Here is a 25,363-nt window from a genome sequence, read left to right as displayed (position 1 = left end):
ATTCATTCACTCAGGCATGCACGCGGGAACTCATTCATTCATTCATTCTGGCTGGCACACGGGAACTCATTCATTCATTCACTTAGGTATGCATTCACTCATAACTGTGTTCTCTCCTTTCTCTATCAGGTTCGTCCGCCCATGTTACGCTTCTCTCCATCACTGGCTCAGATCAATCCCTCTCTCCTGTGCCCAAGCACCTTCCATGCCGCACTCACGCACTTTCCACGCCCCACGCGCGCCTCTTCCGCTCACTGCACGTTCCCTCCATACGATCACGTTTCCAGCGTGGCCTCTGCCCCGGGCCGCGCGCTGGCCTGGGGCCCGGCCCGTGAGGCCAGTACAAACATTGACTTTGGGGGCGGCGGGTTAAAGGTTAGACGTTTTAGAGCCAGGACGCCCCGGACGCCTGGATTCTGCGGGGAGGAGGCCGAGGGATCCGGGCGCGGAGGCCTGGGCCCCCGCCTCCAGGCTCTCCCTTCCGGGGGGCCCTGGGGCGCGCGGCTGGGGCGGGCCGTGCGGAGGACCCCCGCCCGGGGGCGGAGCTGACCTTCCCGAGAGCCGCCCACCTGCGGGCCGCGCGCCGCCCCGCCCACCCCGGGCCAGCAACTGCAGGAGCGCGGAGAAGGTGGGGGGGCGCCGCCGGCGATCTGGGGCCGGGGAGGGGAATGCAGGCCTAGGCCGGGGCTGCCCCGGCGCACCACGTGGGGGCGGCCTGGGTGCGGCGGAGACCCAATGCCCTCGGAGCTCGAAGGAGGAGCGGGCCGTTGGGGTGTGGAAGGCTAGGGGGTGGGGGGCGGAGGAAGCTTCCGGAGGCGTGGTGGCAGCCTGGGCGCTCGGGGTGGGGGTGCCCGGGGGCGGACTGGGGGTGCACTTGGGCTGCTGGAGCGCAGAAGCTCAGAGAGGGGCGGGGCGCACGGCTGGACACGCCGTGAAAGGAGTGATCAGGGTGGGGGGCGCAGCGAGGCCGCCGAAGTCTCGGCAGTGGATGGGGGTGTGTATAGGGGGGCGCCTGGAGCCAGTGCCGGGCGCGGCGGGGGGACCCTGAGGACACCCGCGGGCGCCCAGGCGGCGGCAGGGCCCGCGGCTGCCCCTGCGCGCGGCGGAGACGTGAGCTGACTCAGGAGGGGCCGGGGCGTGGGGCGGCGCGGGTATCCGGAACGCCCAGCTGTCTCCGCAGGCCTCGAACTCGGAGCGGGTGGGGCCCCTGGCGACGCAGACAACGCCTCCGCTCGGCTCGGCTCGGCGGCTGGAGCCCAGCAGAGAGGCCGCCCGCCGCGCCCGGGCGCCCTCGGCCGCGTGGTGCCCACCGCGCGCTGCGCCCACACCATGCCCGGTAAGGGAGAACCCTCCTCGCGGCCAGCCTCCGCGCTCTCCTAGCCCGGGTGAGATGGAATGCGCCGGGGGCGGGGGCGACCCCCACCTCCCTGCTTTGCCCGCACAAAGTGGTCCCCACACTCCTCAGCGCCCAGCCCCTCGATCACCCCGGGGGCTGGAGAGCTTGGTGTCCTTTGGTGCGATTGGCGACGACAGTGGGTCTCAGCGGCAGGAGGGGGACACTTGTGGCTGTTGTTCACTGGCTCGGTCGTGTCCGACTCTTGGCGGCCCCATGGACTGCAGCGCGCCAGGCCTCCCTGTCCATCACCATCTCCCCGGAGTTTGCTCAAACTCACGTCCATTGTGTCGGTGCTGCCATCCAAGGGGCTCGTCCTGGCTTGCCCCCTTCTCCTCCTGCCCTCAAAAAAGATGGTCAGGGGGCACTGAGATTTGGTAATTTTCCTTCTGTGAAAGCTTAGCCCTTGGAGGTTGGGTGGACCATTTTCTTGGCAGGCGCGGAACTGTGTGAGCGGCTTACCGCCATGCAGAACCATGGGAAGTTCGCGGTCCTAAAACTCTGGGATGACAGAGCGTCTCTGGTCCTCACCACGGTCAGACCAGAGACAGAGCTGCTTCTTCCCGTATAAAGATCCGAGGTTAATCCCCGCTGCAGGGCAGCAGGCTGACTTTGGTGGGATGGCTGTGGCAAGCCGTGACTCCCAAGGGCTTCCACTGCGTCCTGTCTGCCTGCCCTCGGGTTTGGCGGGGACATCTGATTGGGACAGTGGACCTCAGAGGCTTAGAAATGGGATGATAAAATGTAACCGTCTCCCATGGGAAAGATGTCTGTCCTGGTCTGTTTTGTTTTGTTTTGTTTTGTTTTTTCCTTCTGTGGGGAAGAGGGCTGGTTTGGCCACCTCACCCGGCTTGTGGGATTTTGCCTTGGCGACCACGGGTGGAATCTGGGCCCCCAGCAGGGAGAGTTTGGCATCATAACCGCTTCCCTGAGTACATGCCAAGTGTCTCAGTCCTGTCCGACTCTCTGCGACCCCATGGACTGTAGCCCCGCCAGGCTCCTCTGTCCATGGGGATTCTCCAGGCAAGAATACCGGAGTGGGTTGCCAGGGGATCTTCCTGGACCAGGGATCGAACCCCCGTCTCCTGCACTGGCAGGCGGATTCCTTACCACTGAGCCACCTGGGAAGCCATACCTCACCACGTGCCTGCCGGGGAATTCCTGCCCATTCCTGTTTTGTTTTGTTGTTTATCATGAAGACAATCTCTTCTTGCACCAAGTCAGGCCTGATCATTCATGAGAGCATTAAAAAAAAAAAAAAAAAAAAATTCAGGTTGCTTTTTATTCAGAGGAGCGATTTGGTAATAAGTCACCAGGCGGCTTCCCAAGTGTTTTCCACCTCCGCGCCTTAGAGAGGCAAAGTTGTTTGGGCCGATTTCCTGCTGTATGCCAGAAGGTTCTGTTGATGTGTGTTCCAGGGAGTGGCTTGGAGCTCTCCAAAAAAAAAAAAAAAAAATACGCATTTTCTGGAAGCCGGCGAGGGTCTGTATAAATGGTGGCATTCAGGAGGGACGTTCGGACACATGGCCGTCGGGCTGGGCAGCGTGCTGCGGAGACCCCACTGGGGATTCAGCGCTCGGCCGGGAACAAAACGCGCCTTTGAGTGAAAGCGGAGGGGCCCCCCCGAGGAAGCCAGGGGTGTTATTTTGGGGGAGTGGTTCTTAGGTAGGGGGGTCGGGGAAGGAGGCGAGGAATCGGAGTAAACATTTCTTCCCGACCCCTCATAAAACCGACAGCTGCCGCCACCTGCAGGGTGAAGTCGACTTTGGGAAATGTTGGGTTTTTTTTTTTCTTTTTCAACGTGGGGCTGTCTGTGTTCCATGCCAGACGTCCCCGCCCTAACACCCCGTTGCGTGGAAGCTCGGCCTTTCAGTGTGGGTGCGTAGGTGCTCAACGGCTCAGTCGTGTCTGACTCTTTGCCACACCAGGGACCGTAGCCCTCCAGGCTCCTCTGTCCATGGGATTCTCCAGGCAAGAACCCTGGAGTGGGTCGCCATGCCCTCCTCCAGGGGACCTTCCCCACCCAGAGATCGAACCCGCGTCTCTTATGTCTCCTGCATTGGCAGGCGGGTTCTTTTCCACCAGCGCCACCTGGGAAGCCCTAATAAATAGATGGGTAGATAGATATTGTTAATATTAATAGATAATGATAGATGACGTGTAAGATGGATAGAGGATACATAAATATAGATGATAGATAAGTATAGATGATGAATACATGGATAGATAGATGTTATCAATATTAATAGATAATGATGGGTGACAGATAAGATGCATAGAGGATATGTAGATATCAAGATAGGTAAGTAAGTAGATAAATAGGTGGATAAAGAAGAAAAGGGAAAGAAAGTGAAGTCGCTCAGTCATGTCCGACTCTATGCAACCCCACGGACTGTAGCCCACCAGGCTCCTCCGTCCATGGGATTTTCCAGGCAAGAATCCTGGAGTGGGTTGCCATTTCCTATGTTATTAATGTTAATAGAGGATGATAGCTAGGTGGATGAGTAGATAGCCATCTTTGGGGCTGCAGACTTGAGTTCTGAGTTTTCCCTGTCGGTAATAACTCACAGCAGAGATGCCAGGAATCCTCAAGTTCTCCTTAACCCAAGAACCCCAGCCAGGGGTAGACAGGAGGCCCTTGGGCAGGTGGGCACTCACCCCAGCAGAATGCCAAGGTTAAGACAGGAAAACGGGCCTGGGAGGCTTGGGTCCTGCTGTTCTTTCCGGGGTGACCTTGTCTCTGGAGGCGGGGAGGACGCGGGGGCCACAGGGGAGCTCTGTCTGGCCGTGGAGAACTAGGCTGTGTGTGTTCCAGCCCCAGACCAGACGCTGCGAATGTTAATTTCTGTCGCGAGCTTGGGAGCCAAGGCCCGGGTCTCCCGATCCCTCCTTGGTTTCGTCCCGGCGGCCGGCTCGCTCTTGGGGACCTCAGAATCAAGCAGTTTAAAATTCCCTGTGAACGTCCACATCACGCGTTCTTCACACTTGGGACTGCCCTAAGTCTCATCGGCTGTGGGAGTTTCCTTCCCTGCTGCGGAGACAGTGGGGAAACAGGGCATTTTTGGTGAATGAAGCAGTCTTCCTTTCCCTTCTGAAGCCCGTCTCCTTGGCTTCATACACCCTTGAATTGAAGTCTTGCCAACGACTGGGGCGTGTGGGATTTAATTAATAGGTTTGGCTGTTTCCTTTTGAAAGCCCGGTTCTTTTGGCAAGTTGGGTGGGAATCCTCGTGGTAACTCGGATCAATCGGAGCGTTGTTTCTACCTCTGGCTTTGTGTTCACCCGAGACCCAAAAGTTTTGGGTGAGTTTTTGAGACTTGAATGCAGAATCAAATAAGTGGTCTGAGCTAGGCACATGCGTTGTGCTGGAGCAAAAGGAAATTTTATTTTTTCAACTGAAGGATACTTGATTTACAGTGTTGTGTTGTTTTTAGCAAAGTGATTCAGTTGTAAATACGCATGAAAACTGAAAATTCCTATTGGGCTTACCAGGTGGTACTAGTGGTAAACAATCTTCCTGCCGGTGCAGGAGACCCGGGTTCGATTCCTGGGTGGGGAAGATCCCCTGGAGGAGGGCATGGCAACCCACTCCAGTGTTCTTGCCTGGAGAATCCCAGGGACAGAGGAGCCTCGTGGGCTACAGTCCATGGGGTCACAAGAGTCAGACATGGCTGAGCATATATTCATGTATATATCGTTTATAATCTATATCTAGATATACTTAGTTATGTATGTCTTTATGTATATAGTCATATTTTTTAATTTACATATATGTGTGTTTTGTTTTTTTTTAATTTGGAGATAGGGGCATGGCATGTGAAATCTTAGTTCCCAGACCAGGGATTGAACCCATGTCCCCTGCAAAGCGAAGAACATAGTCTTAACCTCTAGAGCACTAGGGAAGTCCCTCCGTATTCTTTTTTTTTTTCCATTATAGGTTATTACAAGATATAGAGTTTCCTGTGATATACAGTAGGTCCTTGTTGTTTATTTATTTTATATACAGTGTCTGTTTGTATATAAACAGAGTATATGATTAAAATTTCCTGGTGTATATAAGCAGATACTGTATATAAACTTATGTTCACCAGCACCAGGAAATTTTAATCACACTCTGCTTGACTTTGTGTCATATTTAGTGTTTCCTGCATGCACGTGGGGTTTTTTTCTTTGATTTTTTTTTAAGAAGAATTGTTTTTTTTGTATTTCAAGGAATTCTTTTATAACTGAGATTTTATTGGTTGTTTTGAGGATCACTACACAGACATTTCAATCTGTACACATTTCTTCACATACGTACCAGAAATCTAAAAGATCATGTAGTTGTGATTCTTAACAGTTATTCCAGTGACTTTCCAGCTTAAAATTTGGAGCAAATTTTCCTTAACAGGATATCAAGTACCAATATCTTCAAATATTGGTATGTTGTTACATCATAAGTCCCACTGATTCACAATTTAATATCATATACACTACATACCCAAACTGTCAATCGTTCACAGCACATTAACCAAGTTACTCGGAAAACTGGACTACCATGACCAAAGATGTTATAGTATAGTGCACAGAATTCTGACCGGGAGAGCCAAGATCAAAAAGTGCTTTGCTGTAGGAAATAATTCTACCAAAACAATGTGGGAAGAGAAGTAATTTAAAGTGTTCAAGACATTAAATGCACAACTGACTCCAAACTGCCATTTAGTATGCTTTTGTATTATAGGATATAAAAGCTACCCCCCATCTATGGAATGTTAAGCTGACACCCAAGACAATCAAAGCCTCCCATATCCAATATCCCACTATTTTCTGGTTGTACCAAAAAATAAACAACCAGCAAATGATTTCACCTCTTAAAAAAAAGCATTTACACTTAAAAAATGGGATGAGGTGGGATTCCCTCCTTTTTAAAAATGTTTCTGGAACTACTAAAAAAACTTGCATTTACAAAATAGTTGATAAAAAATATTCCTCTGGATTGTACAAGAAGGGAAACAGGGACCACTGACAGGACTGACTGTGCGGTTATTAATCAGACTTGGCTTCTTTCTCTTCTGCTTCATCAGAGGCTGGGCTCTCCTCGTTTTTAGTCTCCCCATTTTCTGCAGGAAAGTCTTCTTTAGTCTCTTGGTTGGCCACTTCCGCCTGTTTTCCCTTTGCTCCCGTTTTCCCTTTTGTTTGCACTTTTTTGCCTGAAGATTTATCCTTTCCCGCCGCCTCTTTTGGCTTCGTTTCCACTTTTGCAGGAGCCAGTTTAGCTGACAACCTCGCCGAGGAGCCTTGCCTTCGCCGCCCCCTCGGCGGAGCTGACCTTCCCCTTGGGCATCGTGGCGGCGGGGCGGGCGAGAGCCGGGCGCCTGAGGGCCGCGGCACGCCGAGAGCCTTCGCGAAGCTGAGTAGCCTGACCGCTGCCGCTCTTCCCGCCGCCCGAGCTGCTAGCTTTTTTTAAATTTTTAAATGAAAGAATGCACGTGAAATGTCCCTGAAGCATATTTTAGAATATGTATGCATGCGTGCTAAGTCACCTCAGTCGTGTCTGACTCTTCACAACGCTATGGTCCGTATGTAGCCCGCCAGGCTCCTCCGTCCATGGGGTTCTCCAGGCAAGAATACTGGAGTGGGTGGCCATGCCCTCCTGAAGGGGATCTTCCCCACCCAGGGATCGAACCTGCGTCTCTCACGTCCCCTGAATGGGCAGGCAGGTTCTTTACCACTGGCGCCACCTGTGAAACTCTTGTTCAGTCCACGCCGCGAAGCTTGAGAGAGTCAGAGGTGACGCTCAGCCCCACCGCTGACCCCCGAGACCAGGCGGGAACATAACCCGGTTGCTTTTGTCCACAGTGTCCGACCAGGCATTTGTGACGCTGGCCACCAACGACGTCTACTGCCAGGGGGCCTTGGTGCTGGGGCAGTCGCTCCGGGAGCACAGGGCCACCAGGAGGCTGGTGGTGCTGGTCACGCCTCAGGTGTCCAACCCGCTCAGGTACGACTCACACACACCCTGCTCTTCTGACCGTGGAAGCTGGAGGAGCTTCTCGGCCATGGTCCATGAGCTTGGACCGGCGCACACGTCGGGGGCCTTGGACACTTGGCAGAGGGGTTTGCGGTCGTTATTAGAGCAAGGGGCTCCACCGGGTGCGTGGCCGACTTCAGAATCCTTACACGCCACGCCACGTGTGTGTAGAATAGTTCCTTGCCTCAGATATGGAAATCAGTGTCATTGTTTTGGGGTCTGGGGGGAGTGGGGGACTTTGAGAAGCAACCATCCTACTAGTCCACATGCATGCACACTCCTTAAGTCGTGTTACAATCTCTGCCACCCCATGGACTGCAGCCCGCCAGGCTCCTCTGTCCATGGGATTCTCCAGGCAAGAATACTGGAGTGGGTAGCCATTCCCCTTCTCCAGAGGATCTTCCCAGCCACGGGATTGAACCAGTGTCTTCTGCATAAGCAGGCGGGTTCTTTACCATTGAGACACCCGGGAAGCCCAAATCCTGAGCTAAGTTAAAGCATTTGTACTTTTCTTACATTTTTATTGAAATATGGCTGATAGACTGAGGCAAAATCTGACAGAGACTGTTGGGGGGGGGGGGGGGTGGTTCTGAGGTAATATGTGACCGAAAGATGAACATTGGAAGGTAAAATCTGATAGAAACTAGAGGTCTCTGTGGTTAAGATCTGACGGAAACTAGGGGGTTCTGAGGCAAATTCTGACAGACACTGGGGGGTTCTGATGTAAAATCTGACAGAAGGAGGTTCATAGGTAAAATCTGACAGACAGTAGGGGTTTCTGAGATAAAATCTGACAAAACAAGGGTGTTCTGAGGTAAAATCTGACACACAAGGGTGTTCTGAGGTAAAATCTGACAGGACATAGGGGGTTCGGGGTAAAATCTGACAGAAAGATGAACATTCTGGGGTGAGATTGGTCAGAAAGATGAACGTTATAAGGTAAAATCTGACAGAAACTAGAGGTCTCTGTGGTAAAATCTGACAGAAACTAGGCGGTTCTGAGGCAAAAATGTGACAAACAATAGGAGGATCTGAGATAAAATCTCACAGAAGGAGTTTCTGAGATAAAATCTGGCAGGAAGAAGGACCTTCTGAGGTAAAATTTGACAGAAAGATAGTCTTTCTGAGGTAAAATGCTTGCAGAAAAAAACCAGAAAATTTTCTTGTTTTTTTCCCCCAACTTCCTGGTTGGCATTAGTTGTAAAGAACCTGCCTGCCATTGGAGGAGACAGAAGAGATGTAGGTTTGATCCCTGAGTTTGGAAGATCTCCTGGAGGAGGAAATGGCAACCCACTCCAGTATTCTTGCTTGGAGAAACCCATGGACAGAGGAGCCTGGTGGGCTGCAGTCCATGGGGTTGCAAAGAGATGGACACAACTGAGCACATGCATCTGCAGAAGGATTTTTATCCCTCCAGAACCTTTTAGAGAAAAACACTTCAGCATATACTCCAACAAAATGAAATGTGAGCCACAAGGGACAGAATGTCTTGTGTTAAAGGGTTTCCTGGTGTCCTAGAATTTGGCCTGTCTTTTTCCAGGGTTATCCTATCAAGGGTGTTTGATGAGGTCATTGAGGTGAACCTAATAGACAGTGCAGACTACGTCCACCTGGCCTTTCTGAAGAGACCTGACCTTGGAATCACCCTCACCAAGCTTCACTGCTGGACGCTCACCCATTACAGCAAGTGTGTCTTCCTGGATGCAGACACCCTGGTGAGTATGGAGGCGGGGGAGGTCCAGACCTTCTGCTTGATGAGGAACCACCCACTCAAAGATCAGGCCCCTCCCTTCTTTAGCAGGCTGCTAGCCCCCGCTAGTAGATCTCCACCAGGTAATGTCCATCTCTACACCCAAGATCATTTAGTCAGTCAACATCGGGTAGAAGACACCCAGTAGTGTTGCTGAGAACACTGGGTTACTTGAAGGCCTGTTCCTTCCCTAGGACGAGTTATTTCATTATGTCATCTACGCAAAATAAAATATTGGAAAAATACTCTTCTTTGATTGTACGATGAATTATACAGTCCTCATGGACCTGGAAACCTGGCTTCTTAAGCTATGGCATCTCCACTGTAGTCATTTGGGGTAGTGACCCTTGGTGTAGGAGCCCAGGTCAGGTACTTTCAGAAACAACCATTGGAACGTCGAAATGTGAAATGAGGTTGGAGTGTTGGAGATCCATTCTGGGTTGTCTTGGTTGTGCAAAAGCAGTGTAGGAAGATGGAGGGGTGGAGAGGAAAATCAGAACAGAGGAACAATCACAGTAATATTTTTTTTTTCCCAAACAGAGCACAATTTATAAAGCCAATAGGTGTGTTGGAAAGGAGTGCTGTTAGTGGTCAAGCTCTCAGAGGCAGTGGATGATATCATATTGACTTGCAAACCTCCATGTTTGTGGATTTCCAGTCTCATAGGTCACATTTGCTAGATGGAAGAAAATAAATACAATTAAGAGCATATCATCAATATATTGGGGCTTCCCTGGTGACTCAGACGGTAAAGAATATTCGTGCAGTGCAGGAGACCCAGGTTCGATCCCTGGGTTGGGAAGATCCCCTGGAGAAGGCAATGGCAACCCACTCCAGTATTCTTGCCTGGAGAATCCCATGGACAGAGGAGCCTGGTGGGCTACAATCCATGGGGTCACAAAGAGTCGGGCACGACTGAGCAACACACATCAATGTATCGACTTGCAAACCTCTATGTTCATGGATTTCCAGTCTTGTCGGTTACGTTTGCTAGATGAAAGAGAATAAATACAACTAATTAAGTGTTCAAGTGTTCCACAGAGGATCTTAAGAACCTGTCGATGATAATTTTGTTTCACAGATGGTGTTGCTTCAATCCCTTGAAATAAAATGAGGGAGCCATCTTATACACACATTCTTCTCTTTGGAATATAAGCCTCAAAGAAGAGGGTCACTGAAAAAATTGGGTATAAATGTCCCATCACGGACCATTGTCTGGGTCATCATGAAGTTCCTGTTGCATTTCTCACTTGTATGTTAACACACTACTGACAGGGGAATTTTTGCAGAAAGTAATGCCTGTGGATGGTGATTTGTTACTTAAGTCAATGCTGAAACACTTTCATCAGGAATGTTCAGGTTAACAAAAGATGTGGTTCAATCTCTGGGTAGGGAAGATCCCCTGGAGAAGGGCATGGCAACCCACTCCAGCATTCTTGCCTGGAGAATCCCATGGACAGAGGAGCCTGGCGGGCTATGGTCCATGGGGGCTCAAAGAGTTGGACACAACTTAGTGACTGAGCAACCACAAGCTTGCAGGCAAATTCCCTTTCATGATGAACTTGTCCTGGTCAGGATGTTTCCTGGGAGCTAAACAAAGAAATTTTAGCTTAACGCTCATTCTGTTGGAGGCAGGGTTCCTAGAAACAGAGATGGGCCATTGTGTATCATTTAAGCTCAAGTGCAACATCCCTTTAGTGATATGTGTGCTCACTCGTGTCCGACTCTTTGTGACCCCATGGACTGCAGCCCACAGGCTCCTCTGTCCATGGGATTCTGCAGGCAAGACTACTAGAGCGGGTTGCCGTTCCCTTCTCCAGGGGATCTTCCCGGCCCAGGGGATCGAACCCACGCCTCTTGCGTCTCCTCCATTGGCAGGTCGGCTCTTTACCCCTCCCTAAGCCACCTGGGAAGCCGTGTGCTTTATCCCTTTAGTGATGAACTTGTAGCAGAAGCAGTCGCGTATAGTAGTTCAAGTCACAGACCCAGATCCAATCTGGAGTCAGACTGGTTCCCTCCCGTCACGTCGTCCGGGGTCCCGCACGCTCTGTCTCCCCAGGTGCTGTCCAACATCGATGAGCTGTTCGACAGGAGGGAGTTCTCTGCGGCCCCGGATCCCGGATGGCCGGATTGCTTCAATAGCGGGGTGTTTGTCTTCCAACCCTCGCTGGAGACGCACAGCCTCTTGCTACAGCACGCCACCGACCACGGCAGCTTTGACGGTACGTTGAGGGGCAGCTGGGCGTTTGTGGACCGGACTGGGGCTGTGGCCACCCCTTTGACCCACCGGCACTTCCTCCCCGCCACCTCGAACCTGTGAATAGCAAGTTAGAGATGGGGTTTGAGGGACTTTCCTGGCGGTCCGGTGGCTTAGACCCCGAGCTCCCAGTGCAGGGAGGCGAAAACTACACCATTCGTTATTAACTTCTTTGGCTGTGCTGTAACTCTCTAGGGGCAGACCAAGGCTTGCTGAACAGTTTCTTCAGTAACTGGTCCACCGCCGACATCCGGAAGCACTTGCCCTTCATCTATAACCTGAGCAGCAACACCACGTACACCTACGGTCCTGCCTTCAAACAGTGAGTTTTTTAGATAGCTATGGTTTGTGAAAAAATATGAAAGATGTGTCCCTTTTCATACATTTTCAAAATAATAGGGTTTTATGTATAGTTGCAGTTAGACTTTCTAAGAAAATATGGAAGGTATAGATATAACTACACATTTTTTGAAAATGTAGTTTATATAGAGTATATATATTTTTTATTAGTTTATTTTCTTATTGAAGGATCATTGCTTTCAGATTTTTGTTGTTTTCTGTCAAATCTCAACACGAATTGTGAGTATGAGGGCTTCCCTGGTGCCTCACACGATAAAGTGTCTGCCTGCCAATGAAGGAGATGCAGGTACGACCCCTGGGTTGGGAAGATCCCCCGGAGAAGGGAACGGCTACCAGTTCCAGTCTCCTTGCCTGGAGAATCCCATGGACAGAGGAGCCTGGCGGGCTGCAGTCCATGGGGTCGTAAAGAGTTGGACACTAAACAGCGAGGGATGGAACCCACACTTCCTGCATTAGAAGGCGAAATCCTAACTCCTGGAAAGTCCCAGAGTGGGCACAGTGGGCCATACAGAACATAGATCCCCCGGGCGGGGGGGGAATATAATATCAAAATTTTATAAGAAAGCAATGAATTAAGAAAAAACGTTTTCAAATCTGTGAGGTTGGTGCGAGTGGTGATAACGATAAAAAGACAAAAGTCGAGAGGGGAAAATCTTCCATCTTGCCCAAGAAGCCAGTTTTCTGGTCTGCAGTTTTCGTTCTCTCCTATAAAATCTATTTTTTTTTTAAAAAAATCTGTCATCGTTTTCAGGGTGAGATGATTTGGGCTACGAAACCGCCCACCTTTCTAAGACTCCTGATTTATTCTTTCTGTTGTGGGGAGCATCCCAGTGGGTTTTGGTTATGTTCCTTGGTCTACAGAATATGAAAGACTGCTAATGTGGACTGACTATAAACAATTATTATTATTTTTTTTTTAATGCAAGTCTAAGTGGCCGTCATGAGAGGATGGCCCCTGAGTCGTTGAGGTGCATGTTTGTACATCGCTGTCTGTGATGAGTCCTGTGGTGGTCACTGGCTTTCTTTTTTTTTAACTTTATTGATTTTTGTCTGCGCTCAGCCTTCCTTGCTGCCTTGTGGGCTTTCTCCAGTCAGGGTGCCGGGCTTATCACTGCGGTGGTTTCCCTTATTGCGGAGCACGGGCTCTAGAGTTGGTGATCACGGCCTTCATCACTCCAAGGCAGTGGGATGCATCTTCAGGGACCAGGGATCAAACCCGTGTCCCCTGCGTCGAGAGGCAGATTCTTAACCCCTGGGCCACCAGGGGGCTCCGTCCCTGGCTTTCTGGCCGTGGTCGCTTGCAAGAGGATAGTGAGATGTTTTTTCCGTGTGTGTCTCCTCCTCAGATTTGGCTCCAGCGCAAAGGTGGTCCACTTCCTGGGGTCCTCGAAGCCTTGGACCTACAAGTACAATCCCCAGACGGGCTCCGTTTTGGAGGAGGGCTCCGGGCGGGCCGACCAGCATCAGACGTCCTTCCTTAACCAGTGGTGGGGAATTTACCACCGTCGCATCTTGCCCCTTTGTGAAAATATCCGGAACAAGGACCACCAGGGGTCCCCAGGTCACACGGTAAGCATCCTGAAACCCTGGAGTTGAAACCAGGGATTAAAAAGAAAGAGAAAGTTTCTTTTCACCAAGGATCAATTCTCTATGAGCCACACTTGGGCGTTTTCTTCAAAGGCAGACTCCCCCATGTTCTTCTCATTTCTCTTCTCATTTCTAATTTTTTTCTTTAAAGACAGATACAGGATGTGTGTGAGTCCCTCAGTCGTGTCTGACTCTTTGTGACCCCATGGACTGTAGCCCGCCAGGCTCCTCCGTCCATGACATTTTCCAGGCAAGGATACTGCAGTGGGTTGCCATTTCCTTCTCCAAGATGTAGGATATTATAAGCAATTACCAAGTTACATTAAAAAAAGAAAAAATCTGTCAATGTTTCAGAGGCGGATTTTCTACATAAATTTTTGTTTTTATAGTAAACTACATCTTTATTTCCAAGAAAGGCACTTTCAAAGTGGTACTTGAAAGATGTTGTGTTTTTAACCTATTGGCCACTTTTGTGCCGATCACATTTTTAATGGTAAAAATTTGACAGTCATAAATGCATTTTTGTTTCTAATACCCAAATACTTATTTTCTTATTTTAACTATGATCCTTTTTCTGGGACTGAGAAGTTGGACTTCAAATTATAACATAGTTTTACGACCTCACAAATAGTTTTCCGTTAAGTTAGGGTGTTAGCTCTTTGACAGTTCTCCATTCCAATAAAGTAAATTACATCCCCTCCTCAAATCAAGTGGCAACCATTTTGCATAATATAATTGTATCAAATCAACATGTTATATACCTAAAACTTACACAATATTGTATGTTAATTATATCTCAAGACAGTTTGGTGGGGGGGAAAGGAAGATAAAAAACCTTTCCCTTTAGAAGAGGAAAAAAAAAATCTGTCAAGGACTACAATAATGGAAGAAATAAGATTTTTTAAAGTTCAGTTTTAAAAAATATTTATTTATTTGGTTGCGCCAGGTCTTCGTTGCGGCATGTGGTATCTAGTTCTTTGACCAGGGATCGAACCTGAGTCCCCGCTCATGGGAAGCCCAGAGTCTTAGCCAGTGCACCACCAGGGACATATAGACATGTTTACTTAAAAATGAGGGAATTAGAAGATATTAAATAATGTTGACACACACCAGAAAGGAATTAGACGAGGAAAGATGCGTTATTTCACCGCAAGAAATAAAGACCATAGTTGGAAGTTAAGGAGCTGCCAAAGCTTTAGGTCTTGTGGTCCTTTTCATCTGTAGGCATGTCCTGTATTTCACGTGGGAAGATGCTGAAAGAGCCAGGCAGTTTATTTTATCTATTTTTTTTTTTTTGGTGCAAAATCGTGAATGTTTCATGAGCAGAACTGCGGCTGCAGTTTACCAAACCGACGCAGAAATAATTTAAATTAGCCGGCTTCATCAGGGAAAGAGCCACTCATTGATTAAGTGGCTGGAAATGACTGATTACACACGCTGCTGGTGCGGGCATTTTCCACTTTCTGTCCTTGATTGAAGAGGCCGTGGAAGGCGGTGTCTGAAGAGGGCTTTTCAAGCTCTGGATGGGCACCCATTTGATTTTTTTTAAAAGTATAACGCTGCATGCTTTCCATACTGGAGTTTCTGCAGTGAATTTCAGTAGGCAGGCAAAAGACCTTTTAAGGTAAGGTCCCGGGAAATTTTCTTTCTTGGTCTGTTTTTAACGGGTACGTTTATTTGTACAGTGGAGTCCAGTGTCTGCAAATCCATGCATGGGGACCTTGAAAAAGAGTTCACTTTTTAGTGTTTTTACTGCGGTTTTTGTTTGGTGAAGCTGGCTGCTACTTTGCAATCAGAACCAAAACTTGCTTGCGACTTCTCTAGTGGTCCAGTGGTTAAGACTTCACCTTCCAGTGCAGAGGGCAAGGGTTCGATCCTTGGTCAGGGAACTAAGATTCCCCATGCTGTACATTGTGGCCGAAAGATTGAGGAGAAGAAAAAAAAAAAAAAAAAAACTTTCTCTGGCCATTGGAGACGATCACATAGGCGTTTATTCAGATTCTTGTTGTTGATAGCAAGTTGCTTTTCTTTTCCGCCAAGCAGTCTGCTTAGGCTGTTTTCTTTCTTTAATAGAGTCGCTCAGTTGTGTCAGACTCTTTGCGACCCCATGGACTGTAGCCCGCCAGGTTCCTCTGTCCATGGGATTCTCCAGGCAAGAATACTGGAGTGGGGTGCCGTTCCCTTCTCCAAGGGATCTTCCAAACCCAGGGATCAAATCCACGTCTCCTGCATTGCAGGCGAGTTTCTTTACTGCTGACCCACTGCTAGGTACTGGGTTGTATATGAAGAACGATAAAGCAGATTCAGGTGGTTCAAAGAAATGAAACGTTGAGGGCCGTGTAGGGAGCCTGTGCCTTGGGGTCCTTCTTACCTGGAGCAACAATGTGAATGTAGATGTTAGTGAGATTTGTAGAGAGGTCAGGAGTCTGTTGGACTGCAAGGAGATCCAACCGGTCCATCCTAAAGGAAATCAGTCCTGAATATTCACTGGAAGGACTGATGCTGAAGCCGAAACTCCAATCCTTTGGCCACCTGTTGCAAAGAGCCACCTCACTGGAAAAGACCCTGATGCTGGGAAAGATTGAGGGCAGGAATGAAGGGGACGACAGAGGATGAGATGATTGGCTGGCATCGCCCACTCGATGGACATGCGTTTGAGCAAGCTCTGGGCGATGGTGATGGACAGGGAAGCCTGGCGTGCTGCAGTCCATGCGGCTGCAGAGAGTGGGACAAGACTGAGCAACTACGGGCAGCTTTGCTAGGTGTGAACGTTTTTTACGCAGGCTCGCCTCGGAGGCACTGGGGTGCAGTGTTCCGGTGCAGCGGCCACGGCGGAGGGGTCGTGTGCGAATCCAGCAGAGGGGCCCAGGCAGGCTTGCTCTGCTGACGGCTCGGAGAAGCCCGTGGGGGTGGAGGAAAACATCCCTACTCTGGCGGCACGCCCTTCGGAAGAGGTCAGTACGTATGCTCTGCACGGGGGCCATGGCGGCTCAGGCTCACTGGTTACCATGGAGACGGGGGATGCTCCCTGGACCGCCGGGAGGCGGGAGTGGCGGAACCTGTCTTCAGGTTGCTCTGGCGTCAGTGTGAATGCATGCCGCCCAGTCACGTCCGAGGAGTGCATCTAGCTTGTCTGTGCAGGTAGTACTGGAAGCAGGTCGTGATTAATCTCTGGCCTCAGGCCCAAAGCCTGAGATCAGAGTCTGGCTCCTCCAGCCCGTGGTGTGTGAGCTGAGGCAAGTGTTACCAACCTCTCGGGGCGCCTGTCAGCTCATCTGAGAAATGAGTGACAATGATAACGACCGCTGTCTCACAAGAGGGTGGGGAGGCCGTTGTTCAGCCGCTCAGTCCGACTCTCTGCGACCTCCTGGACTGTAGCCCCGCCAGGCTCCTCTGTCCATTGGATGCTCCAGGCATGAAGACAGGAGTGGATCGCCATGCCCTCCTCCAGGCGATCTTCCCGACCCAGGGGTCGAACCCGCCTCTCTTAAGTCTCCTGCACGGGCAGGCGGGTTCTTTACCACGACAGCCAACTGTGAAGCCCCGAATTGGCGTAGAGCCGAGTGCAGAGGGTAGGGACTCAGCCATTCATATACATGCATCCATTCTCCCCCAAACTCCCCTCCCATCCGGGCTGCCACATAAAAGGCATTTTCAAACCCCTTTCTCGCTCTCGAGACTTAGCATGACTTCACTGATGGGGGTGGGATTTGGGGGCCCCGTGGAAGGGACGTTGTCCTTTCCCGTCGTCTCTCGAATAGCTTTCCCGGGGCTGTTTCTTGATGGTGATAAGACAATGGACATTTCGATCTTTAGCCAACGTTTCTATGGGACGTTTCTCTTCTACACTTTAGCAGTGGGATCGGTGATGTCCAGGCAGCTTCCATGCATTAGTAAAATTTTGGAGTTGTGAATTTATAGCCACCCAAACAAATTGAGAAAAAAGAAAAAAAGACCCACGTTTGGACCATGGAGGTGGTTGGGAAGTGAGCTTATTCCTAAATTTTTAAAAAAATTTGTTCTGCTGTACCCTGAAGCTTTCCCATCACCTGGCTGTGGCCCCAGGAAATGCCTTTGTGGGTTAAGCAGAAAGCATCCGCCTTGCAGGAATGTGAACACTCTGTGGATTAAGCTCTTACGTTCCTGTAGACCCACCTCCCTGCTCTGCCGACAGGAGCCACACCCGCGATGGGAATTAAAAAAAAAAAAACGAACTATGCTCGACTTACCGCATTGTGTTAAGTCTCACGTGTCCAGCAGAGTGCTTCAGTTATTTGTTTTTTTTCAGATTGGTTTCCATGACAGGTTATATTACAAGGGACTGAATATAATGCCCTCTGCCATACAGTAGGGCCTTTGTGTCCGGATTTTTGAGAAGAGTCGGCATTCGCGTTAAATGTTTGATAGTCAGACTCTGTGGGGAATCTCTCAGAAACAAATAAATAAGTAAAAGGAAATAATTACATAAATGATCATATAATTTAAATAAGTATAAATGTATTCATATAATGTATTATATTAATATGTTAACATAAATAAATATAAATAAAATATAATTTTATATTTATAAATAACATAAAATACAAATTAATGTAAATATAGATAAATATAAATAGCAATATATATTATAATTTAACATAATTATATTAATATATTAATATGATTAACAAATTAATCTATACAAACAATTTATATAAATAATATAGTATAATTGATTAATGTAATAAACAATATATTAACTATAAAACATATTAATAATATAGTCATCAGTATATTAATATAAATAAATAAGATAGAAATCATTTTATTAAAATAAATGTAAATTAATATGAATATATGTTATATTAATATATTAATGTAAATAAATAAAATTAAAATTAATAAAACTAATAAAAAACCTTTCCAACTGCAATGGTTAGTTTTATGAGTCAAGTTGAGCAGAGTAATGGGTGCACAGAAGCTGGTGAAACATTATTTCAGGGTGTGTTTCTGGAAGAGATTAGCATTTAAGGTCATGTCTATCAGGACTTCCCTGATGGTCTAGTGGTTAGGACTCCATGCTTCCACTGCAGGGGGCCCTGGGTTAAATCTCTGGTTGGGGAGATCCCACATGTTGTGAGGCGTGGCCGGGGGAAAAAAAAAAAAAAACACAAGAAAGAAAGTCTCTATTGACTATTTTCCGATGAGTATGTGTGTCTAAAATTGAGAAAGTCATGGCGCTTCTATACGTGAAAGTCACTCAGTCGTGTCCAAAAGTAAATAAAATAAAAATGTTTAAAAAATAAACTTTGGGGGAGGAAGTGGGCAGAAGACCTAACTACACATTTAAGTCCCAAGAAGACGTGAAAGTGAAAGTCGCTCAGTTGTGTCTGACACTTTGCGACCCCACAGACTACACAGTCCATGGAAATCTGCAGGCCAGAATACTGGAGTGGGTAGCCTTTCCCTTCTCCAGGGGGTCTTCCCGACTCAGGGATCAAACCCAGGTCTCCCGCTTTGCAGGCAGATTCTTTACCAGCTGAGCTATAAGGAGGGGGTCCTTTTTATAGTGTCTGTGCCTGTATTTCATTATTTTGCACTCCAAGGTCATCTTTCTGGAGACGACAATAGCAACCCAGTCTGGTATTCTTGCCTGGAGAATCCCATGGACAGAGGAGCCTGGCGGGCTGCAGCCCACGCGGGTCACAAAGAGTCCGACACAAACTTACCGACAAAATAACACCAGAGCAGACATCTTTGCAATTAATTATTCTGCGTTGCTGCCACCTACTGACCATCTAGTGAATGACCCACTCTGGGTTCCTTATTTGGGGAATTGGGAACCCAGTCCCCTCCAACCCTCCACCCCTCTCACCCACCCCCCACCAAAAAAAAAGAGAGAGATTATTTTCATAAATCCTGTAAAGAAGGAAGAGACGGGTCTGGGATGCTTATTTCAAACAGTGGCCTTTGTGTGTCCGAGTCTTTATGACCCCATGGACTGCAGCCTACCAGGACCCTCTGTCCGTGGGATTCTCCAGGCAAGAATACTGGAGTGGGTTGCCACGCCCGCCTCCAGGGGAGCTTCCCCACCCAGGGATGGAAATCAGGTCCCGTGCAACTGCTGCATTTCCTGGCAGATTCTTCACCGTTGAGCCCCCGGGAAAGTCCCAGCCCCCAGTACAGACAGGTCAGCTTCTGGCCCGCGTCACGCCCAGCCAAATGGGGAGAGAGGCGTGCTCTGCCCTACGCAGTCATTTAATGACCCAGGATTCCTGCCATTCCTCTGCTCCATCCCCTTCCAAGGCGGTTCCTCGAGAAACAATTTCGGCTTCCACGCTGAAGCCACCTGATGTCGCCCGTGACGCGTTGAGTTATCTCCTGCCCGCTGGGATGGTCTTCACCATGTGCCATCCGGGGAAGAGTCGAGAAGAGCTGCTTGCATGGTTTTCTCTGGGGTTTGTCTTCCTGTGGCATTCCAGCTGAAATCAGAAGAGGTCCTCAGGGGACGGGACCATCACCGGACCTGCGGGGACCCCGGGGGAGGAAAACTCTCTGCCACCTGACCACCCAGTCTGAGTCGGTGATGCCATCCACCCATCCCATCCTCTGCCATCCCCTTCTCCTCCCGTCTTCAATCTTTCCTGGCATGAGGGTCTTTTCTAATGAGTCAGCTCTTGGCATCAGGTGGCCAAAGGATTGGAGCTTCAGCTTCAGCATCAGTCCTTCCAGTGAATGTTCAAGGGTGATTTCCTTTAGGATGGACCGGTTTGAACCTCCTTGACCTGCTTCTCGCTCAGCTGAATTTGCACCTGTGGAGGCAGGCGAACACAGATGAGGCGTTTTTAGTTATCTGCCTGAAGCGTTGTCTTAACTTTGCTTTCACTTTTTTTTTTTTTTTAGACGATAGGTTGGCCAGAAATAGAGACTTGTGCTGAAGTGCGACGTGACCCGTTGTCAACACCTTCCCCCCAGTTTGCAGACCTCAGAGAGATCCAAAGCTATTCGGTATAACTCACTGCTACTTCCTTTTTTTTTTTTTTTTTAATGGCTGCACCATGGAACACAGGGGATCTGAGTTCCCTCAGCAGGGATGGAACCCACATTGCCTGCAGCAGCGGACTTCTTATACAACGCCTGTGTCGGCTGGCCACCAAAGGAGACGCCCCATGTGTTTCTCCTCTATCCCGTGACATTTCTGAATGGTTTCCCCACCTTGTCTTGTTCATGAATCACTTTACTTTCCAGGTGGATAAGACACCTGGGTTTTTGCCTGCCTAAATCCCGGAGTTTCCCTTCTATCTTGCTTTAGGAAGGAATAGAAAACTGTTAGACGCTCAGTCGTGTCCCTGACTCTTTGCGATCCCGTGGGCTGTAGCCCGCCAGGCTCCTCTGTCCATGGGATTCTCCAGGCAAGAACACTGGAGTGGCTTGCCGTGCCCTTCTCCAGGGGATCTTCCCAACCCAGGGATCAAACCCGAGTCTTTTATGTCTCCTGCGTTGGCAGGCAGATTCTTTACCACTGAGCCACCAGGGAAGCCCATACATATACATGTATCTATTCTTTTTCAGATTCTTTGGTTAGGTAGGTCATTACAGAGTATTGAGCAGAGTTCCCTGTGCTGTCCAGCAGGTCCTTGCTAGTTCTCCTTGTTAAATACGGCCGTGTGTCCATGTCCATCCCAAACCACCTAACTATCCCTTCCCCCATCCTTCCCCCTGGTGACCATCAGGTTATTACAGAGTATTGAGCAGAGTTCCCTTTGCTGGACAGCAGGTCCTTGTTAGTTATCTAGTTTATATATAGCATCAATAGTGTATATATGTCAATCCCAATCTTGTCCTTTGAAAAGTTAACCCTTACATCACATAACAAATGTCAGCATCTCGTCTTGTGCAAAAAGTTAACAGGAAAGTTCAGAGTAGTAAATCACACCAAATGACTTAAAAAAAATTTTTGTTTGTTTGTTTGTTTATCCTTTTGACTGTGCTGGCCAGCTTGTGAGATTTTAGTTTCCCCATCAGAAATTGAGCCAGGGCCCTTGGCAGTGAAACGGAGGAGTTCCAACCAGTGGACCAGGGCTCAGTGGGTAAAGAATTCGCCTGCAATGCAGGAGACCTGGTTTGGATCCCTGACATGGGAAGAGCCCCTGGAGAAGGAAATGGCAACCCACTCCAGTATGCTCGCCTGGAGAATTCCATGGACAGAGGAGCCTGGCGGGCTACAGTCCACTGGGTTGCAGAGAGGAGGACACCACTGAGCGACAACCACTGCTATACCACCCACTGGGCCACTGGGGGGCAGGGGTCCCCCTAAATGGCTTTTTTTTTTTTTTTGCATGAACCATTTGTTTGATCCTAAAGAGAAAGCGTTCTCTGTCGTTCCAGTTCTGGGAAGCGCCCTGCAGACTAACGATGCAACAATTCTGTTTCCAGCGGCGGGCGGAGAACGCGGGAGGTGCCCCACCCGAGGACGCCTTGGAACCCAGCCGGGAGCCCCCTGCGGATGTCAGCAGGGACCCCAGTCCCCAGGATGCTCTGGAGGTGGTGTCCCCTGTCCCAGCCGTTCACCTCTCCCAGCTCCCGTGATGGGCGCTGTGGGCTCTTGCAGCGGCCCGCTGTGTCCACGCACGGGTGTTACCTCGATTTCAACCTTGCTTGTTGAGATGAGAATGTTCATTCTTCTCCCGCTGTCTCAGATTCACCTGGCTTCTCTCTGGCCTTTGCCCTTGGCGGTCGGTCCACCCGCTTTCCTGTCCTCAGCTCTGATCATCACGCCCGTTTTCTCTTGCAACGCTGTTCTGCAGAGTTTAACTGACCTGAAGGGGCTGGGTTGTGTTTTCTGCACCCTGAGCTGGGGAGGTGATGCACAGATGTAAAACCTGGGAAATTGGAGGGGCGGGCGGGGAGATGTTTTGATCCTAATCCAGCATGCATTGATTTCTTCTTGCAGAAGGACATGAAAGATGCTTTCCTGCTAAGACTACCTCTTACAGATGCCCTGGTCTTAAATTTCAGGCTCTTTGATGATGCATTTAAGCAAGCTGATGGCTCATGTTTCTAACTATGATGTATTAACACTTTTTGTTGTCGTTGTTGCCGTTCACTCGCTAAGTTGTGTCCATGGACTGCAGCACGCCTGGGGTTTCCTTGGAGTGATAATAGTGAAAAGCAGGGGTGTCCTTCACCGTCTCCCAGACTTTGCTCAAACCCATGTCCATCGAGTCAGTGATGCCATCCAGCCATCTCATCCTCTGTCTTCCCCTTCTCCTCCTGCCCTCAATCTTTCCCAGCATCAGGGTCTTTTCCAGTGAGTCGGCTCTTCGCATCAGGTGGCCAGAGTATTGGAGCTTCAGCTTCAGCATCAGTCATTCCAGTGAATATTCAGGGTTGATATTAGTCAGAGCAAATGTAGCTCAAGAGCTGACTGCTGGGCGGAGGATAAAGTTGGTATTGATGTTTTTTTAATTGTGCCTTGGTCTGTGGAGGCCGCTGTAACCAAAAAAGACCACAGTCTGGGTGGCTTCCGAATAACATGAAATGTTACTTCTCGCAGCTCTGGAGGTTGGGTGTCCCAGTTTCAGGCACCAGCAGGTCTGGGGTCTGGTGAGAACCCCCTCTTCCTGGCTCACAAGCATCTCCCTTTGGGCTTATCTTTCCCCCAGGTGGACCTGACCATTTCCGTCTCCCAGATCTCCATCGACGAGAAGCTCAAGGTCCCGAGCCCCGAGGAGGAGCGGAGAAAGTGGGAGGAGGGACGGATGGATTACCTGGGGAAGGACGCCTTCGCCCGCATTCAGGAAAAGCTGGACCGCTTCCTGCAGTGACCGCGCCGTTTGGGTGAGCGGTCCTGCTCCATCAGCGTCCAAAGCCCTTTCCGAGGAGGAGCTCTTCACCACGTGCCTGTTTACAGTCGATCCACCTGAGTGCCTTCTGTCCGCCCCCATGGTCCACCCAAAACCCAGGTCGAAGCCCCGCATGACCCCAGGTCCCTATGCCTCTGGGGCTTCCCCGGGGAAGTCCTGTCTCCTTTATGCCTTGCTGGTAAATCACTGCAGATGGTGACTGCCATGAAATTAAAAAACACTTGCTCCTTGGAAGAAAAGCTATGACCAACCTAGACAGCGTATTAAAAAGCAGAAACATCACTTTGCCCACAAAGGTCCGTCTAAGTCAAAGCTACGGTTTTTCCAGTGGTCATGTATGGATGTGAGAGTTGGACTATAAAGAAAGCTGAGTGCCGAAGAATTGATGCTTTTGAACTGTGGTGTTGGAGAAGACTCTTGAGAGTCCCTTGGACTGCAAGGAGATCCAACCAGTCCATCTTAAAAGAAATCAGTCCTGAATATTCTTTGGAAGTACTGATGCTGAAGCTGAAACTCCAATACTTTGGCCATGTGATGTGAAGAACTGACTCATTTGAAACGACCCTGATGCTGGGAAAGATTGAAGGTGGGAGGAGAAGGGGACGACAGAGGATGAGATGGCTCAATGGCATCATTGACTGAATAGGCATGAGTTTGAACAAGCTCTGGGAGATGGTGAAGGACGGGGGCCCTGGCGTGCTGCAGTCCATGGGGTGGCAAAGAGTCAGATACGACTGAGCGACTGAACAACAACAGCAAAAGGGAACATGAGGATAGCCTTCTGGTCAATCCTGGGTCTCTGGACTTGCTTGAAGGAGCTCCAGATTTTCTCCTGGGCAGATGAGACCACATCCGTCCTATGTAGGGTTAGCTTGAAGCATTGCAGATCTTCAAACGCATAGCACTCAGAAAGGTATTGAGCTCCCTGAGAACCTTCCAGAATGATTAAGTCTTTTCTTGAAGATGGGGTCAACGTTTGGATGTCTTGAGTGTGACTGTGGTGTGAATTTTGCCAAGAGTGGCTGACAGACACCACGGCTGGGCTTTCTCTTCTGCAGAAATACCCAGGGGGACTTCAAGGTGTGTTGACACAGTCCGCGTGGGGACACGTCAGAAATATTTGGAAGGAGATTCTAGCTGGCTTGGGAGAGACGACCTCTTCCAAACTGGTTTACCTACCCATGTAGAAGACGTCCCAGGTGGCGCTAGTGGTAAAGAACCCGCCTGCTAACACAGGATCGATCCCTGGGTGGGGAAGATCCCCTGGAGAAGGAAATGGCAACCCACTCCAGTTGTTTTTTCTTTTTTTTTCATTTTGAACTTTTTATTTTGTATTGGGATGTAGCCGATCAATGTTGTGAGGGTTTCAGGTGGATGGCGAAGGGACTCAGCCAGACACAGACGTGCATCCATTCTCCCCCAAACTCCCCTCCCATCCAGGCTGCCACATGACACTGAGCACGCCGGAATAAGCACCCAGGGCTTACGCCCAAGGGTGTCCGCTGGTCACGTGCTCACGGCGACTGGATGCGGGCGGGCTGTTTCTCTGGAGGCGAATCCGTGCGGGCCTGAGGACACGGGGCTGCCCTCTGCTGGGTCTCACTACCTCACTTCACAGCACGCGCTCGCGGTCCTCGGTGAGCCCCGCTGCAGCTCAGCTGTGTGGGGCCAGTCCTCCGTTTTGTGACACTGGACGCCGTGATTCCACCAGAGAGCCTGACTTCAGAAGCATCCTAGTGCTGGGAATGAAGGCAGCGTGTCAGACCCTCTCGTGGGGGTCCGTGTGGGTGGCCACCACATGGATAATTAAAGCCAGATGTCAGCTGCCGTCCTAAGGAGGAGGAGATGCTGGCCACCACAAAGATAATCAAAGCTGGACATGGGTCACCGTAGTAAAGACAAGATGCAGGTTTTAAATGTTTGAGTGGTTTATTTATCGCTTCCCCAGGTGCCTCAGTGGTAAAGGATCTGCCTGCCAATGCAGGTGGTCTCAGGTTAGATCCCTGGGTCAGGAATATCCCTGGGAGGAGGAAATGGCAACCCACTACGATGTTCTTGCCTGGAGAACCCCGTGGACAGAGGAGCCTGGGGGGCTACCGTCCATGGGGTTGCAAAGAGTCAGACACAACGCGTACTGTCGAAAATCATCACATGGATGTGG

At 49.6% G+C, this 25,363-nt stretch overlaps 1 protein-coding gene and 1 pseudogene across 4 annotated transcripts; one reads left to right on the top strand and one right to left on the bottom strand.

Annotated features, from left to right (window-relative positions):
* Positions 1-720: 720 nt before the first annotated feature.
* GYG2 (glycogenin 2) lies at positions 721-23,508 on the top strand. Of its 4 annotated transcripts, XM_043895723.1 has the most exons (11): positions 721-772; positions 1,181-1,336; positions 7,232-7,373; positions 8,944-9,118; positions 11,213-11,375; positions 11,606-11,732; positions 13,117-13,339; positions 16,141-16,311; positions 20,240-20,344; positions 21,773-21,880; positions 23,002-23,508. In XM_043895723.1, the coding sequence occupies exons 1-11, from the start codon at positions 736-738 to the stop codon at positions 23,161-23,163; spliced, it is 1,569 nt and encodes a 522-aa protein (XP_043751658.1). In that variant the 5' UTR covers positions 721-735; the 3' UTR covers positions 23,164-23,508. The 4 variants fall into 4 exon arrangements, with proteins under 4 accessions (XP_043751658.1, XP_043751659.1, XP_043751660.1 ...); XM_043895724.1 differs by lacking the exon at positions 20,240-20,344; XM_043895725.1 differs by lacking the exon at positions 21,773-21,880.
* Positions 6,415-6,716, bottom strand: LOC122689360 (annotated as a pseudogene).
* Positions 23,509-25,363: the final 1,855 nt, after the last annotated feature.

The sequence above is a fragment of the Cervus elaphus genome, chromosome X (assembly GCF_910594005.1).
Source record: "Cervus elaphus chromosome X, mCerEla1.1, whole genome shotgun sequence".
Taxonomy (NCBI): Eukaryota; Metazoa; Chordata; class Mammalia; order Artiodactyla; family Cervidae; genus Cervus; species Cervus elaphus.
Note: the sequence above shows the minus strand (reverse complement) of the source record. Positions and strands in the feature narration are given on the sequence as shown.

What these genes read in the sequence shown, in the direction of transcription:
- GYG2 (XM_043895723.1), top strand. Translation starts at nt 736, where the DNA reads ATGCCCTCGGAGCTCGAAGGAGGAGCGGGCCGTTGGG. An exon ending in AGGAGGAGCGGGCCGTTGGG is followed by an intron (nt 773 to 1,180) that starts GTGTGGAAGGCT and finishes CTGTCTCCGCAG; the next exon opens with GCCTCGAACTCGGAGCGGGT. An exon ending in CGGCACGCCCTTCGGAAGAG is followed by an intron (nt 16,312 to 20,239) that starts GTCAGTACGTAT and finishes TTTTTTTTTTAG; the next exon opens with ACGATAGGTTGGCCAGAAAT.